At 43.2% G+C, this 19,305-nt stretch overlaps 1 protein-coding gene across 13 annotated transcripts in view; it reads left to right on the top strand.

Annotated features, from left to right (window-relative positions):
• PTPRT (protein tyrosine phosphatase receptor type T) overlaps positions 1-19,305 on the top strand; it is a 1,064,037-nt gene that overhangs the window by 952,468 nt on the left and 92,264 nt on the right. For 10 of the 13 annotated variants that reach the window (XM_032350627.1, XM_032350634.1, XM_032350630.1 and 7 more), the window contains one exon: positions 14,759-14,949. In XM_032350627.1, the coding sequence (XP_032206518.1) occupies positions 14,759-14,949 (191 nt within the window). The remainder of the gene's footprint in view (positions 1-14,758; positions 14,950-19,305) is intronic. The other 3 variants (XM_032350629.1, XM_032350631.1, XM_032350640.1) reach the window with 1 other exon arrangement.

Here is a 19,305-nt window from a genome sequence, read left to right on the forward strand (position 1 = left end):
ATGATGCAGGCTCCGTGTGCGCTTTTTCCTTTAGAGGTGAAATTTACATACAAAGAAATACACATATCCTAAGCTTTCAATTCCATGAATTCAACAATTCCATATACTTGAGCAACCCAAACCCCTAATAACACAAAGGCAGGGCAGGAAGACCTCTCAAGGCCATTCCCAGTCAAACCCTGCCCCCACTCCTCCCAATAGGTGATCACGGTTCTGATATTTTCCCCTACCATGATCAGTTTGTCTATTCTAGAAGAGAAAGTGGCTTTTGAGCGGTGTTCTGAAGGATGACTAGGAGTCCACTTGGCCTTGGAAGGTTCAAGAGGGTTAACCATTCCAGGAAAATAACACATCATGTACAGTTTCTCAGATGGACAAGAATGTGCATGTCTGTGACCTAGAAAGCACAGGGCAGAGGAACATAGAAGGGGCAAGTGAAAGAGTGGAAATTAGACCAGTCAGAGCCTTGAGGCCATACTTATAATGATCAGGAATGTAGCAGAAGGACAGTGGGCAGCCCATAAATGAGTTCAGCAGGGAAGTGACATGCTCAGCTTTGAACTTCTGAACAATTCTCATGCCTCACTGTAGAGAGCAGAACGTGGAGAAAGAGGAGGAGATTCAAGGAAGTGTGAAGACACTGTTTCAGATGTTATGGAGAAAGAGAGGGGTAGCATATATGAGGGTCTTGGCCATGTCCATGCCTTCTTTAGTGCTGACCTCAGATGTGTTCTAACAACTCTAAATCACAATGTTTGGTTTTCCCTTTCTATCTTCGTTTTTCAGCAATAGCATCCAGAAAGCTTTTATGGAAACTGTGGTTCAGAGAAATTAAGTAACTTGCCCAAAGTCACAAAGCCAGTAAGGGGCAGTGTCAAGGTTCTCACTCAGGTGTGTTTTGCAAAGTCTATACTTTACACGACTTTGCTCTCTTCAGGGAATGATGGGACTTTCTCAGCCTTTCTAATTGGAATCATTCTTCCCTCATTATATCTGATTCTTCAACCACTCTAGAATTTTCGAGGTGGAAGACTGCCTCAGCTGGTAGCAATCCCAGCCAGCTAAGGTGTACTTTGAGGATAAGTTCATCATCTATAGCCCAGATTTTCCTTTAAACGATGGTTTGGGGTGCGGGCAGGTGATCCAACACGGCTCAACCAATACCCAGTTTTATTTATTCTTATTTATGCTGGTTGTCACTGTACCAAACACAGAAATGACCTGCAGGAACCACCTGAAGTTTCTCGTGCTTGCAGAACAATACCTCTGTGTATAACATACATCCTTCTTCATACAACCCCAGTCTTTCCCTCTGCTCAAACTCCTCCCCAAAGCCACCCCGACATCACCCTTTTTTTTTTTCATGTCGGCAAGAATATCAAAACCATGCTATTCACTTTTCTTCATTATTTCTACTTCAAGTAACCGACCAAACGTGTTCTTGGAGTTATTTTGAATATTCTATTTACATGAACATGCTAGAGCCATATAAGGAACTTCTTGCTGATAATAGTAAAGAACTTCACAATAATATTGATCTTTCCAACATTAAGTGACCTCATTTTCTTCTTTCTTATACAGGTGCCAGTCTCGTCTGACAAGTAATACACTCCCCAGAACCCCATTCTTTCCCAGCCAGTTGTTCTACCCTACTCTATCATCCACTTACAAAAGTGTTTAGATACATATCTCATTATCTGTTTACGTGGTATTTTTCTGCTAGTCAAAGTTCAAGTGGTCCGTTACTTTGAAACAAAACTCATCACAGGTCCAATCTTCTGACCCACAGGAGAGACTCTGAACAGAGGTCTTCCTTCCTAACTCTGGCCCATTGTGGACACTAAGTCCACAGACTAACAATTCACTTCTTCCTTTCCCTCTAGACTGTATAGCTGAATCTTTCCACTGTATGATTTGCAAAAAGTGAACACAGTGAATCCAATCACTGGTCACTCAAACAGAAAAAGACTGGTGGCTCTTAATTAACAAGGTATAGGTCACAAGAGCAAGGCTCTCATGTAAATGACACATTCCAGCCCTGAGCAGTGCACAATATAAGGAGCCACTGTAGCCGCCCTGTGGGTCCCTGGGCTATAGGAAGACCAGGAAAGGTTTCACCGAGAGATCCTTCTTTTTTTATTAGTGTGATAGTCACCCAGAGTCCAGTAGCCAGACCTCAACCCAGAGACAAGAGAGGAACTCAAAGGCTAGTGTCCTTTTATGTGAAGGATCCTTGTGCCTGCTTCTGCATTTTAGCTGGGGTAGTACTCACAGGAGTCTACACACATGATAATACTGTATACAAGGAAACACACTCGGTCACGCCCAGGTGCGTGGAAAATGGGTGGAATCTGACTACACTCAGTGACCTGTCCGCGTTGGTTTCCTGGCTGTGACAGGTGCTGTGGCTGTGATTAAGACGTTAATGTTGGAGAAGATCACAGGGAAGGTCTAAGGGACTTCGTGTTATTTCTTAGGACTGTATGAGAATCTACAATTATCTCAGAATAAAACCTCGTGCTTAAAAGAAGCTGGTGCTCTGGCGATGGGCTGATACAGGACTTCTGACCCTGGTTACATCCATCCCTGTCTTCGGATGGGCTTCCTGGTTTTCCCAGGTGTTTACTCACTCGCCGTTCCAGCATGCGGCAAAAGTACTCCACCGATTTCTAGCAACTGCCAAGTGGCTTACTTGTCTCTCTCTTTTTTTTCCCTTAATCATGTTTGGCAGAAGTCTGTTTCTAATTTATTGATGTTTTCAAAGGAAAGAGCCAGCTTTTGCTTTTCTTCAGCCTCTGTGTTTATCTTCCATTGTATTCCATTAACATCTGTTCTTATATTTATTTACTTATTTTTTCCTTTCAATGACTATGTCTCATCTCGAAGTGAAGTCTGTGCTATTCAGAGCCACTCCACCTTTCCTCATGACATGCTGCGCTACTGCCGTGGTTCCGAGTCCTCCCGTTTTCTCTTTAATCCCTCTAAATGTGTTTATTTGATGGCCTCTTTGACTGCTGTGTTATTTTCAATTCTTGGGAGACATATTTCTCCATGTGCCACATCTGCCGTCTCTCCCTTGTCTTTCTTTTGCTTGTCTTTCTTTATATCTTATTTTTTCCCACTCTGAGTTCATCGTTCGTGGAAGCGGTTTGGTTCTGGGGGAATTCACGTGTCTCGGATTATGAAAACACCTCCATACCATGGCTTCTCATTTGCTTTTCAGGACAGAAGGTTTTGAAATGTTGGGGGTTTTGTTTGTTTGTTTGTTTGTTTGTTTAAAGATTTTGTTTATTTATCGGGGGGGAGGGGAGAGCGAGCACAGGCAGACAGAACGGCAGGCAGAGGCAGAGGGAGAAGCAGGCTCTCTGCTAAGCAAGGAGCCCGATGTGGGACTCGATCCCAGGACGCTGGGATCATGACCTGAGCTGAAGTTGCTTAACCAACTGAACCACCCAGGCGTCCCGAAATGTTGGTTTTTATGTTTGCAGTTTGATACCACCCAAGTCGTCTGAACTGTAGACCCCAGACCCATATGGTAGAGGTCTGGGGTTTGCTTTATTTTGTTTTGTTTTCACCTCTGTTGGAAAGCTGTCCACTCCCATTTGGATATGCACATCCATGCTTGAAATTAGATCCTTGACCTAAGATCAAGACTAAAATAGTATGTGTCGATTATCTGTGTATGAAAGACAAAGCAGTTGTTAACACTCATATTCCTGGTGATGTATCAGTCATCCACTCCTTTTTCTTGGTGAAATTTCAGGTTTTAGCCAAGAATTTTTTTTAAAGATTTTATTTATTTACTTGACAGACAGAGATCACAAGTAGGCAGAGAGGCAGGCAGAGAGAAAAGGAAGGAAGCAGATTCCCTGCTGAGCAGAGAGCCCGATGTGGGGCTCGATCCCAGGACCCTGAGATCATGACCTGAGCCAAAGGCAGAGGCTTAACCCACTGAGCCACCCAGGTGCCCTGCCAAGAATTTTTATATCAGACTTTTTAAACCAATGTTCTCTTTAAGAATTCTTTTTTGTAGCTCATCCTTTTTTATTCATATCTGTTTTGATTTTTCTGATCCTATCTGTGTTTAACTGGCTTCGATGTTGAAGGAATCCATTATCTTATAGCATGATTTCCTTCAATATCACAAGGTTTTTACTCCCCTCACCTTATTTCACCACCTCCTTAAGCCTCTGGAAAAGAATCAGCGCAGGTGTACTTTCTGAATCTTTGAGTAGCCGGGACTGTCTCCTGGAGCCTCGCAAATGAAGAAACAACTTATGTCCGTGTACAATTCAGGGGGTTCACAGCCTTTATCCTTCAAAAATTTTTTTCGGTTACTTTCTGGCATTTCAAATTGGGCAACAGAACATAGAGTTAGCATAGTTTCTTTTCCTTTCTAGATAACCATTTTTTTCCAGACTAGATGTTTATCTAAGTGCTCCTTCACCCATAGTTTTTAAGCAGAAGCATCAGGAAATTTGTTCAGTTTTAAATTGTACACAGAGAACTTTTTACATTTGAAAACTGTGGTTTTTATTCTGCCAAAGAGCTGTTTTTACAAATATCCTTTATTATTGCTTCTGTGTCATTTATTCTGCTCTCTTCTCTAGTAACATCAGTTATCTGTCTTTTCTGTGCCTGTTTTCTGTTCTCAGAAAATGCCTTTTTGGTGCCTGAACACATGAGCGCGCAGGAGCAGATAGGCACACAGCACATGGAGGCCTCCTAGTTCTCAGGTTTAACTTCCAGTCTCTGCCTGTTGCGTATTCTCATTACAGACTTCAGTGTCCACTTTAATAATGCTTCTTGCTTTCTGCTTTTCCTACAATCTTCCCTTTCCTCACCCAGCGAGGTTTTTTCCTAGTTGCTTCTTGACCCACATTTTGAAAAATCTGTTCTCATTCGTCTTTTGCATCCCTTATTCTTCTGTGTTTTCTTGAATTTTGTTTCCAAAAAATGCACACAATCTAAAAGGCATTTCTGTTTACTGATGTGTAGGTGGAGATACCAGTAATGGGGGGGGAAAAAAACAAGAACAAATAGGTTTAAACAACAAATCGTTGTGTTCGCTCACAGAACTGGAAGGCAAGAGTTCGAGCAGGCTCCAGGGTTGGTTGAATGAGATGCCCGAGAGCGTCATTAAGGACCAAGTCCTGACAAGCTCCCCACTTTGCTATGTCGTGTTGGCATTGCCTATAGCTTGACTGTCCTCATGGATATAGGATTGCTTTAGCAAGTCCAAGCATCAAACCCACAAATGGTATAATGTCCAATGGGAGAGAGGGGCCACCGCAAAAACCTTAGAAGTAAGAGAACTCTCTGAGAAGTCCCTTAACAGAAAGCCCCTCCTATCTCACTAAAAATTTTTTAAAAATTGGCAAAGAGGTTAAGAGCACCTGATTGGCTTAAGGACATCATGATTTACTCCTAGATCTGGGAATAGGGTCATCCACCTGAGTCACATGGAAAATGTGTGGACACCTAAACTAATTTGAGGGCATTGCTGGAAAGGAAGAAGGTAGGAGATAGTGATTATGGAAATAGTCAAAACTAGCTGCTTTTTTGCTTTTGAAAATTATGTTTTTCTCAGCCTTCAGAGTGTCATTCTCCTTATTTTTAATATGGTAAATTGTTCTAAGACCATGTTGTTTTGTTTCTGCTTACTTACCTTTAAAAAAAGGAGGAGAGATCTCTCCAGGACTGGTGTTTGCTACAAACAGAGCAGGCAGATTCTCATGGTTGTCCTCACTACCCCGATAGTGGGAACCCTTTTCCTGGGGGTTAGGCAGGAGGAGTAATTGATGTTCGGAGGCCCCATCCCTCTGCAGACTGTCTGACACCATCCCTCCATCTGATATGACCACTGTGGAGGACGAATTCATGTTCTCCCCACAAAGAGGAGGATTGATCTCTATCAGAAGGAGCAAGTGAATCCAGAAGTCACCTTCCCCATGACTGTTCCTCTCCCAGTTTGGTTTCCCAATACTAAATCTGCTTCCTGGGATATCAAGGTCTTTATCCTCCTTCGTTTGTCTTTGCCACATCAGAGACCATTGTGAATGTGATTGAGGAGAAGAAAGGGCTCAGAGGTGCCCAACCCCCCCATATTTGATTGCTTAGTCTTTGATTCTTCGAGCCCAGAAAAGGAAATTAGAAAAAGGTGAAGCATTTATTTTCTATCCTTCATACTAGTATTACTTCAGGTAACTAAGTGCATCAGTGTCAGTTGCTAAGTATATAATGTCCATTTCAGCTTGGCAAAATGTGGCACGGTGGGGCGGCCTTGTACTTACTATTAGTTTTACAAGTTCAACCCTATGCATTTGGTTAGAATTAAGAGAGAGAAGGTAGAAGAAAATATAGGAGAAAATATTTGTGGCCTTGAGTTAGGCAGAGATTTCTCAGACAAGACAAAAATAAATAAATAATAAATAAATAACCATAAAAGCAGATAATTGATAAATTTGAATGATCAAAAATAAAACTTTTTCTTTTTTTAATTAAAGAATTTTTAAAATTTCTTTTCAGTTGCAGAATTCATTGTTTATACACCACACCCGGTGCTCCATGCAATACATGCCCTCCATGATACCCACCACCAGGCTCACCCAACCCCCCAACCCCCCTCCAAAACCCTCAGTTTGTTTCTTAGAGGCCACAGTCTCTCATGGTTTGTCTCCCCCTCCGATTTTCCCCTATTCACTTTTCCTCTCCTTCTCCTAATGTCCTCCATGTTATTCCTTATGTTCCACAAGTAAGTGAAACCATGTGATAATTAACTCTCTCTGCTTGACTCTTCCACTCAGCATAATCTCTTCCAGTCCCTTCCATGTTGATACAAAAGTTGGGTATTCATCCTTTCTGATGGAGGCATAATACTCCATAGTAGATATGGACCACATCTTCTTTATCCATTTGTCTGTTGAACGGCATCTTGGTTCTTTCCACAGTTTGATGGCTGTGGCCATTGCTGCTGTGAACATTGGGGTACAGATGACCCTTCTTTTCACTACATCTGTATCTTTGGGGTAAATACTAGTAGCGCAATTGCGGGGTCATAGGGAAGCTCTGTTTTTAATTTCTTAAGGAACCTCCACACTGTTTTCCAAAGTGGCTGCACCAACTTGCATTCCCACCAACAGTGGAAGAGGGTTCCCCTTTCTCCCCATGCTCTCCAACACATGTTGTTTACTGTCTTGTTAATTTTGGCCATTCGAACTGGTATAAGGGGGTATCTCAATGTGGTTTTGATTTGAATCTCCCTGATGGCTAATGATGATGAACATTTTTTCACGTGTCTGTTAGCCATTTGTATGTCTTCTTTGGAGAAGTGTCTGTTCCTGACTTTTGCCCATTTTTTGATGTGATTATCTGTTTTGTGTGTGTTGAGTTTGAGGAATTCTTTATAGATCTTGGATATCAGCCCTTTGTCTGTACTGTCATTTGCAAATATCTTCTCCCATTCCGTGGGCTGCCTCTTTGTTTTGTTGACTGTTTCCTTTGCTGTGCAGAAGCTTTTTATCTTGATGAAGTCCCATAAGTTCATTTTCACTTTTGTTTCCTTTGCCTATGGAGATGTGTCTTGAAAGAAGTTGCTTGACTGATGTCGAAAAGGTTACTGCCTATGTTCTCCTCTAGGATTTTGATGGATTCCTGTCTCATCAAAAGACACTATTAAGAAAATAAAAAGGAGAGCCTCAGACTGGGAGTCAGGGACTTCCAAAAAATATAATGATAAAGGGCCTATATCATGATTACAACTCAATAATAAAATAACCCAGTTTAAAAAAAAAAAAAACAAATGGGCAAAAGATTTGAACAGACTCCTCACCCAAAGAAAGAAAACAAATGTCAAACTGGTACATAAAATACACATATTTAAATGACAATGAGATTCTTCTATACAACCACTAGAATGCCTAAAGTTAATAAAGTTTACCTAAAATTAATAAAACCTTACCAAACAAGTGCTGGTGAGGAAATGTAGTAATCGGAACAAATTACTGCTATTTGCAACATGGAAAAGCCTCAGAAGCCTCCTGCTAAGTGAAAAAAACACGATCATAAAACACTGTATGCTGTATGATTATATATACATTTACATTCCAGAAAAAGCAACTGTTACAACAGAAAACAGAGCAGTGGTTGCCAGGTGCCATGCCTGGAAGGGTTATGACTATTTGTAAGGTTCATATTTGAAGAGAAGTTTAGTTCATCTACCATTCCATCGAGTGAGAGCACATCCCGAGTGGCTTTGAAATGGGGGTGTGGATCTACTGTGCCTCTGGGGTCACAAGTCTATACAATTTTCCTAGTTGAAGTCCAGAATTTGGAACTACAGAATACATTTTTCTTACAACAGGGCTCCTGAACACAAGCCAACTACTTCATCTGAAGCTTCACCAAAGAAACTGCAATCTCTTTCAACTCTAGAGGGAAAATTCCCCTAAGTTGAATCAGGCAAAAGGTGATTTTATACAATTTCAGAGATTTTTAAGAAATTTTGACAAAATGAAGTGTTCAACTTTATGCACATAGGCAGTGTGATACTGACATGATTAATGGATATTCCTCCCAAATTCTGATGCTAGGCTGGTTCACACACTTAGATTTCTGTGCTATTACAAGTTTATTTTCTTGAGGCTTTACTGATATTTGGTAGGAATGGTGCGGTTGAGGCATTGCCTGCTGGCAAGGTGTTACCTTGAGGCTTCTTCCAATGGATCCCATTTTATAGCTATAGCGACCTTCTTAGATGATGTTGATGGTCATTGCCATTTCTAATGCCAATTACAAATAAAGATCTTAGTAACTTATCTGACATCTCATAGCTAGAAAGTTGTGAGGCCCATATTTGAAGCCAGATTTTGTCTTCAGATTCTGTGTTTTGACCCTGACATCTGCCGTTGCCACAGCGCCCACTGTGTTTGTGCTAATCACGTCTCCACTCTGAGGCAGTGAGCCAGCCTCATTCCCACCTCAAGCTCTCTCTCCAGGCTTAGACTCTCCCCTTTCAGCGAGCAGTCTCCAGATACTTACCCAACCACTCTTCATGCTCTCCTGCCCTAATGGCCACATGGATAGAGAGGAGTTGTGATGGATGAAATGAGAAATAGAGACTATAGGAATTTGGTTGGCTAGTGAAGAAATTCTGTCTGGATGCAGCGGAGGCTTCTGCTAAGATGAATGACTTAATCAAAGCTGTGTAGAACCATGGAGGCAGAAAGACCCGTGAGGAACCTGATTGGAATAGTCATGTCATGGGGACTTGAACTAGGGCAGTAGCAGCAGGAATGGAATAAGATATTTAGATGACCATGGAGTGTGTCATGAAGGAAAGAAGGAGAGAAGCCCTAAAAGACTCCCCAGATGCCTCGCCGGTCTGAGATTCTCTAACGCCAAACAGCAGAGCTTGTCCAACATCAGAACAGCTAATGTTTCTTCATGACTTAACAGAAGCCAGGCATTGTCCACATGCTTGCGGGCGGTCTCTCTTCAAATCTTTCACACCGACCTTCCCTATGTTATAGATGAAGACCCTGAGCTCAGACATTGTTATCTCTTGACCAAGGTCATGCTCATCTCGCAGGACGTGGCCAGGCTGTTTTTAAAATTGTTAGGTAAATGTTTTAGTGAGCATGAAACAAAAACTGGCATATTGCACCCATGATTTTATGTTTTATTATCATCCATAATGAAATAAATCTTAAAAATGTAGGACATTGGTTTTTTAAAAATTTAAGACATACTTGCATAGACGTGCACTCTTTGGTCTTATAGCTACGGACCACATATAGCTATTTAAACTTAAATTGAAATTAAGGTAAAGTAAAAACTCAGTTCCTGAGTCACACAAGCCACATTTCAGTTGCTCAATAGCCACAACGGGCTAGGGGCTACCACCTTAAACAGTGCAAAGGTATTACACGTTCATCATCATAAAACACCCTATTGGGCAGTGCTGTGCAAGAGCTGCCTTCCAGTAGATCGGTGTCTTTGACATTCACTGTAACTCTAAATCAGCTCTCCTTGGCACTTGACTTGGCTCTGGATAAGTCTATGTCCACCTGCACCTTCCGCCAGTCACCTGTCAGTGTTGAGCCTTGGAAATATGGCTAGTCTGAAATGAAATGAGACTACACTAAAGTAAGTGCAAAATGCACATTGGATTTCAAAGCCCTAGCATGAATAGTACTAAATAGGGATGCTGGGATGGCTCAGGTAGTTAAGCAACTGCCTTCAGCTCAGGTCATGATCCTGGAGTCCCGAAATTGAGTTCTGCATCGGGCTCCCTGCTCAGTGGGGAGTCTGCTTCTCCCTCTGACCTCTCCCCTCTTATGCTTTCTCAAATAAATAAATAAAATCTTGAAAAAAGAGAGAGTAAAATATGTCATTAGTAATTTTATAGTGACTCTATGTTGAAATTCTCCTTCATGTATTGGATCAAATAAAATGTATTATTGAAATTAATTTCACTTATCCCTTTTACCTTACTTTATTGCTATAAGAAAATGTTATTTGTATTTCCCTGGTGCCAAGTGACATGGAGCGTATTTTCATGTGTCTCTTGGCCATTTGCATGTCTTCTCTGGGGAAATGTCTCTTCGTGTCTTCTGTCCATTTCTTGACTGGATCATTTGGTTTTTTGGGGTGTTGAGTTTGTTAAGTTCTTTATAGTTCTTGGATACTAGCCCTTTATCTGATATGTCATTTGCAAATATCTTCTCCCATCCTGTAGGTTGCCTTTTAGTTTTATTGACTGTTTCTTTTGCCGTGGAGAAGCTTTTTATCTTGATGAGGTCCCAATAGTTCATTTTTGCTTTTGTTTCCCTTGCCTTTGGAGATGTGTCTAGCAAGAAGTGACTGCGGCTGAGGTCAGCTGACGGTTACTGGAGGGGACGAGGGGTGGGGGATGGAGTAATTGGGTAATGGACATTAAGAAGGGAAGATGATGTGATGAATACTGGGTGTTATATACAACTGATAAATTCTTGAACAGTACATCTGAAACTAATGATGGCTAATTGAGTTTAAATTTTAGAAAAAAGAAAAATTTTAAATTACTTATATGGCTTGCGCTATATTTCCATGGGCCTCCAATAGACCTCTGCCCTATTGTGTGACTCAAGTGCTATTTCCCTTTTTCTTTCTCTAAATCTGTGCTGTCCAATACAGTAGCCATAAACCACATGTGGATATTTAAGTTGAAATGAATTAAAATGAAACAGAACTTAAAATTCAGTTCCTCGGTCACATTAGCCTCGGCGACATGCTCAGGAGACATCTGGGGTTAGTGGCTGTCGTACTGCACAGTACAAATATGGACCATTTCCATCATCGTGGGAAGTTCTATCAGACAGAGCTGATGCAGGTTATACATAGTTGTGGCAAAAACCACAGAGGTGGGGTGTGAGTGCCTAACGCTTGAGAAACATTTCTGGGGTTCCCGGCTCTGCGGCACATCACCCTCCCATCTCCTGGGCACCTGTCCCTTCCCACCTCTGTTAGACTTGTTTATGCACACCTTATCTCTTCTTTCCTGCAAGGGCTATGGGGTGCTTATCTCCCTCTGAACACACTTTCCTCCACCTTCCTGTATGTACGCGGTGTCTAACACCATGCTTTGCACAATACAGGTTCTCGGTAAATATTTGTTAACCAGTTGGAGTGGCAGTTCCTAGCAAGTAATTGGCAATATGTGGCTGGAGCTGGAGGGAGATCAATAATGCCTGGTAGCGGGGGGAATTAAAAAAAAAATAGAAAAGTCGAGACCAGAAGGGAAGGGAACTGGACAGTGGTGACGGGGGATCTCTTATGCATCACCCACCAGCCCCTGACAGGCAGCCACAGGAGTTCCAGGGGAATTCACAGGCTTTAGGCAACAGCTACCGAAAAGGTGCAGAAGACCCCCAAAATATGATTATGTAATAAATAAACATGCAAGACCCATGCATGGGAAGTTGAAATGGCATGAAAATTAAGGGTCTGGTGAGGAGAAAAATGAGCAGTGTTCTCTCCCTGGGCCAGCTGGTTTGAGTTACATTTTATGAGCAGCATGTGAATTCTAGCGCCCTTGTTGAATTAGCAGCCGAATCGCACATTACTTTTAAGGCTCCCTCTCGAATAGGAACATCATAACGTTTTTTAATTGGGGCTGATAAAAACGTAGCATTACTTGTAGGTTCCTGAGAGAAGTGAGTTGTGAAATTGGGTTTTCATTAAACCTAATGATGGGAAATTAAGTATAGTGCGTCTGGTGAAATGGGGTGTGATAAAAGGCATCACTTCTGCATTATCAGAGGTTAATAAGGGAATAGGTGAGGTAAGATACATTGGAAAAGGGAGTCCAACCTAGCTGAATTAATAAACCTTGAAAGCCCCTTGGTTCTGAGTCTTCATAGCATCATTAGCACCGGCGTTGACATTATTACAAATGTTACAGCGATACAAGTTGTTAAATTTCAAATGCATTTGTTTTCCATTCCAGTGTTGGTTTTGCTGACACCAAGTTTACAGTCTGTCTAGCAATGTGTTTAGGGAAAATATCCATATTGGTTTGGGGAACATTTGGCATCCTACAAAATTTGCCAGGTGCCCATTCCGAAGATGCCTTTCTCTGCCAGGGAGCCAGCCTCCCTGGGCAGTCCACACCCCCAGGACCTTCGGGAGACCATGGGTGTCCAAAGACATCTGTCCCCATATGCGCTGGTGATTTAAGTGGGAGACACTCACAGGGCTCTGGGCACCAACTCCAGCTCCAGCTGTCCGGGGGATCGTGAAATACAGCATTTAGAGAAGCAAGCTCAAGTGCTCCTTCTCCATCCTCAGGCCCACCAGAGCATCACAGGAGTGATGGTCCCTGGAAGGAGGCCTCATACTATGACAGCTGGGACACTTGCAAAAAATATATTTATATTGTTTCTTTAAAGAGAGGAATTCTTAAAAGCCTTCAGCAGCCTCCTACTGGCTTGGAGATTCTCACCCATTTGCTGCCTCCTTGGGCTACCTCTCATCATCTCTTATAGCTTTGCCCCTTCACATTTCCACCCACCATCTTCTCTCCATCAAAGCCTCCTTGCTCTTCCCTCGATGTGCTGGGCTTCTCCAGTTTCTGTTCTCCTGCTTCAGATGGTTCTTTTGGTCGGTCTGCTGTACCAGACGATCAAGTCGTGAGGGTGAAATCTGTGTGCTGTGCGTTGCCAGTGCCTACCACAGCCCCTGGCACGTTGAGAGTGAGTTTCCAATAAATCTGACTCCTGATCCCATGGGTGTGGTGGAGAGGGGTAGCCACACCCATGTTTGTAAAGCTCTACTTTTAAACAATGCGGGTACAGATGTGCTACCTCTTTCCTACGATCCCAGGAGAAGAAGTAAGGAGTATTTTTCTTCTGGGCAGTCAGGAAAGCTGTGCTAACATCTCACCTGGCCCGTCTCCCCTGTCCGTAACCTGTATACTCTAGCTCTTTCTGTTAGCAGTCCTTTCCTTGCTTAGAACAGTTTTGCTCTTGCTGTCACAAAGAAAATGTCCCTTTTACACACAGAATCAATGTCTGGGGGATTATTGTGACATGAGCAACAGACAAGCTAAAGGAAACATGAATTTTGAAAAGACGAGTTGTAGAAAGTCAGGAACATATGCTAAAGCCTGCGGAGTAAACATGGCATGGGCTCAGTGGGGTACTTTGTGGATCCTGAAAATACGGGGGTGAGTCACATCAAATAGGACAGTTCTCAACTTGTGCATGCCACACCAGGAGGGTCTAGGGTATAGACTGTCTGTGTCTCTGGGAGGAGGTGGGGGACACTAAGCCTAGATGGTTGTGAGAATGACGGACTAGCCCTGAAAGACCTGCAGTGTACGCTTGCCAGGGAGTCAGTAGGGCAAGGATGTGGTTGTTCTGGTCCAAGGGGAACGGGGGAATTCACATTTAGCCCCAGCAGGCTATTTTCCAGGATGGCCAAGCTAGCAGAGGGTAGTTAGAACAGTCCAGTGGGCATGAAGATTATTTTGAAGCAGAGTACAGATCTTGAGAAAGGAGTTGGGGCATAGGACCAGGCCTGGGAGAAGTAGCCGGCAGGACTAAAGGAAGAGGTTTGGGCTTCCTTACCTGCCAAGAATGTTCACTGACACTCCTGGATCAAGAGTGTTAAGTGATAGGGAAACTAGCCCACAGGCAGAAGGTGATCACTATTGCAGAGCCCACAGCTAGAGAAAGCAGCTGAATGCGTCAGGGGGGTTCCTGCTATCAGTTGGGGGTCCAAGACTGGTTTCAGTTCCTCTCAAGGATGGAGGCAAATGGACCAGGAGCAGACATGGGGCTCTGATCTCCAGACTCCTGGGGCTTTTCTCACTTGCAGGCAGGCACCAGAGATGATTTCCAGGCATCCTCATTTCCTAAAGAGCTTTCTGGCTTCTCACTTGTTCTGAGGTTGGCCGTGATTAGCCAAGACCACCCTTGTCAAGGACTGAGACAGACAGAGGACGATAAGCAACCTGGAATTTTGTCTCTGCTCCGCAATACGCACCCTTGGAATGGAAATAAACCAAGGGCTGTTGTGTTCTTTGGTTGGTTTGTCTTTTTGATTTTCTAAATCAACCGCCACAGCCACAGCCACACGAGGGAAGCGGCATGTCTCTGTTCTTCCTGCAACTTCCTGATCGCCTGATTCCTGAATTAGTTCCCCCTGCCCTGGGGGAGGGAAGACAGAGGACAAAACTCTCATAGGTGATGCGTGTTTTGCCTCCTTCTCTTTGAAGCAGATGGCAGCCGTGGGGAGCTGTCCCAGCCTACCCTCACCATCCAGACTCACCCCTACCGGGCTTGCGACCCCGTGGAGATGAGCTATCCCCGGGACCAGTTCCAGCCTGCCATCCGGGTGGCCGACCTACTCCAGCACATCACCCAGATGAAGAGAGGCCAGGGCTACGGGTTCAAGGAGGAATATGAGGTAAGAGACCAAGCGGCGTGCAGAGGTTTTATGGGTGCCAAATCCTTGCTACTCAAGGTCTGGTCCCCAGACCAACAGAGTGTCAGCATCACTCGGGAGTGTGCTGGAGAGACACCATCTTGGTCCCCTCCCAGACCTACTGAATCACTTTGCATTCATACCTTCCTGCCATAGGAAGACAGAATGGCTCAAACCCCAGCCCACCTGTTTAAAAAAAAAAAAGAAAGAAAGAAAAAAAAAGCCAGTGACTTCTGGGAGACTTGCTTGCTCATAGTCGCCTCTGGCCTTGTTATCTTGCTTCTGCTGTGTTCTCAACACCCATCCCACACCCCCTACCAAGTCCCTGTCACCTCTGGTGTCTGCTGTCTTCCCTCTCTCTGTACCTTCTCCGCACCCCTCCTCAAGCCTTTCCTCCCTCCCCAGAGCATCGCTACGGCAAAGGACTTTGTGAGTAGCACTTGTGACTGAGGCTTGGGGAATAAGAGAAGGTTTGCAGCAAAGTTCAGAAAATGCTTGAGAAGAAGTCCTCCTGAGGTTCTGGTCTCCTGACACAATGTCTGTCCAGTCCCTCTGAAAAGTCCTTTGTGGTGTCCTCAAATTTTCTTTTCTTTTCTTTTTTTTTTCCTTTGTCCCAGCAGCCTGGAAAAGAATTCCTACGCTCCCCTCACTATTATGCAGAACAACTCAAGTTTCTCTGTCTCCCTCCTTTTGTTTGAGACCTGGTCCATTAGACCTCACCTTTTGCAAAGAATAAAATAAAATGGGAGGAAAAACTCATTAAGATGTTTTCCTGAACTAAAGAAGACCTCATGCCCCTGGAGGAATTTTGCAAGCCTCCGCCAGAAGCCAGCTCTGAAAACAAGCCTTTCTTTCTCTGATTCTCCTTTTCCTCTCTCTCTCTCCCTCTCCTCCTTCCTTCCCAAAATATCTTTCCAGCATCTACTGTACGCCAGGCTCCGAGTTATATGTACTAGTTTTTTGTGGGTGGTTTTTTTTTTTTCCCCACATGCAGCATGTGCCCCAAATATGCTTGCTTGAGTTACACTGTGTGCAGTGGGAACGCATTGACTCAGACTCTACACATTTGGAATTCTTGATAATGCAGGCTAAGTTTATCTCTCAGACTATATTCTGAGAAAGAGCTTACCAAGCAGTATTTCACAAGCTGTGTGAGGTCATGAAATTGTGCTAAATTGGGGGTCCAGACAGCCAGATTCCAACACAATAAACTGTGTGAGATTAGCATATCATTTTGCTACCTGCGTTTTAAGATTCTTTATTAGTTGAATGGAGAGTTTGGATAAGGCGATTTCTAAGGGACCTGTCCGGTCCTAAAACTTTATGAGCGTATAAAACACAGTGGCAGGGGGCGTATTTGACACATTTATGAGAACAAAAACGTTTATGTCCATGGGTGTGAGTAATGACCAGCTCAAGAGAACGTACATTTAATTTCAAATATGGTCCAAGTTAAAGACCTTTTTCATAGGCTCCATCTACAAATTTTGGAGGAGAATTGGGATAATAGTTGGAGGAGATGATCTCATCACCTTCCATCCCTGGGCCATATTTCCTAGGAGTTTTGTTGAATAGTCCCAGCCCCTGAAAGTGTTACACACACATGCTTATGCACACCTATGTAGATCTGCCTGGCAAGTGAATGTCAGGAGAAAGTGTGCTGTTGGTAAGGCACTTTTAGTGTCATGGTGGTTCAGTAAGTCATTAGTCCTACTATTTCATTTGTTTTAAGGTTTGCATAGCATTAAGGGAGACAGATGACTTATCAGAAAGAGGAACAAATAGTCAAAGACCAAGAAACACTATCCTAGAACCTGCGTTCTAACATTTGAAAACACAAATACAAACACATTTGACTCCTTTAGTGAATTTCTTTCCAGAATGATATCTTTTTTTTTTTTTCTTTTTTTGCAAGTATCCATCCCTGTGTGATAGGATTTGGGTTGATCTTTAAAATTTATTTTTGTGCCTTTTTGCATTTTCCAAACTTTCTGGCATGGAAACGGTCTACTTTTATAGTGAGAGAGAAAACAGTGCCTGTTTTTCCATCATTTAGTCCCCAGACGGAAACATCGCTAACTAGACGAACCTTGCATTCAATCTGTTCAGATTATATTAATCAGTTAACTGGGATGTTTAGCTTCTAGTTAACACATTTTCTGATTAACTGGAGATGAATTGGGAAGTGTTATTTTATGGAAAGCTTTCCATGGTGTGCCTGTCCCCTTTCCTAGATTCTAGCTGGATATTGCTTTGATCCTCAAAGCTCCCATGATGTCTAGAATCTATGTAATGGCTATATGAGTCACAGGTCTGCTTGAAGACTGTGCCCCTTTGTAGACATAAGGATCCTCGGCCTCCAATTCTACTATCAAACCAACATGCTATCTGCTCTTTCTTGCCTGTCTCTCCTGCTCAGATTTTTGTTTTTTGTTTTGTTTTGTTTTTCCATACAAATGAATGGATTTGACAAGTTGACATGCAAGTTGACCTCTCGAGGGTACCTGGCTGGCTCAGTCAGTTACGTGTCTGACTCTTGATTGCTGCTCAGGTCATGCTCTCAGGGGTCGTGGGATCGAGCCAGTGAGGAGTGGGTCAAGTGTGGAGTGGGTCACTGTGCTCAGTGAGGAGTCTGGTCAAGATTCTCTCTCTCCCTCTGCCCCTCCTCCCACTCATGCCCACTCGTGCACTCCCTCTATCTCTCAAGTAAATCTTTAAAAAAAAATAAGGTGTCTGAAATCTTGACAGGGGAGCCTCTAGGGCTGGGGCTGAAATCATGAGAGAGTGTCTTTGCTTTCATATCTAGTGATTGCTGCAGGCTGTCTGCCGGGATCTTAGTAGGATTGCTGGCAAGAACAGGCCTGGACTTCCTCACAGCATGGTAACCTCAGGATGTTGGACTTTTTACATGGTAGCTCATAGCTTCAAAGGTGAGCCTCTTAGTGACCGAAGTAGAAAGTACATCATCCCTTGTGACCTAACTTGGAGATCATAAAGAATCACTACCACCTCACTGTATTGGTCATAAGCAAGCAATAATGGCCTCTATTCTAGATAAGTGGAATTAGACACCTTCTCTTTGAATGGACAGAGAGGAAGTTGCAGAACAGGAGATATTAGCAAATACAATCTTTGGATGATCCAGCCTCCCACACGTACCGTGGAAAAAGAAAGAGTAGAGCAAAGGAGGGAGATGGTATATTCCAGGGACAGAAAGTAAGTGGGGTTCCAATATTAAATAGGGTAGAAAGGTCATCCTTAATTAAAAGATAAGCTTTGAGCAGAGACATGGAGGAAGAAATCTAGAGGAAGTATGTTCCAGATCAGTGCAGTACAAGGAGGCCAAGGGTAGACTAATAGACATGAGTAGAGTAATAGAAGATGACATTGGAGAAATAAAGAGGGATCTGACCATGTAGTGCCTTATAAGACTTTGCAAGGACTTTGGCTTTTACTCTGAATGAAATGCAAAGCTACTGCAGAAATTTGAGAAGACAAATTACCATCTGACATTATTTTGAAATGCTCTTCCTAGCTACTGTGTTGAGAAGAGACATAGGAAGGCAACAGTAAAATCAGGGAGACCAGTCAAGAGGCCATGGCAGTAACCCAGGTGAGAGATAAAGGTGAGGCAGTGGAGGTGGTGAGAAATGGTTGGATTCTGGATATATGTTGTAGATAGAACCAACAGGATTTCCTAATACATTGGCATGGCATGTGAAAGACAGAGAGGAACCAAGAGTGGCTCCAGGGCTGTTATCTGAGCCACTGGAAGGATGGGGTTGTCACTAATGGAGATGGGGAAGCCACAGAGAGGAGAGACTTGGGGCCAATGGAACAAATGGGAGTTCAATTTTGAACTGAGTTTGAGATGTCTATTAGACCTGATAGTGGAGATGGATAGTAGGTGCTTGGATATATATTAGTCTGGAATTTGGGAAAGAAGCCTGAGTTGGGGAAAAAAACTTCTGGACTTACTGTCATATAAATAACATTAAAACCATAAGACTGTTCAAAGTCAGGAAGCAAGTGAGTACTGACAGAGATGATAACCAAGGACTGAGTCTTGTGGAATTTCAGCTCAATGTGTAAGTGCTCTCCATAGAGTAGACATTGTACTAGGGTCTAGGAACTGGGAAGAGACAGAGCTCTTGCCTTCTGGGAGAATTTGAGCCCATTCTTAGACACAGGCATATAAACTGATCACTTTAATATCTTGGCAAAATGTCACAGTAGAGTGCTATGGGAACCCTTGGGTGGTGGCATGCATTCAACCTAGCCTGGCGATGGGTGGCCACCGGCTTTCCAGAAGACATAAAGCCTAAACCAAAGCTTGAG

Source organism: Mustela erminea, chromosome 7 (genome assembly GCF_009829155.1).
Source record: "Mustela erminea isolate mMusErm1 chromosome 7, mMusErm1.Pri, whole genome shotgun sequence".
NCBI classification, from domain to species: domain Eukaryota; kingdom Metazoa; phylum Chordata; class Mammalia; order Carnivora; family Mustelidae; genus Mustela; species Mustela erminea.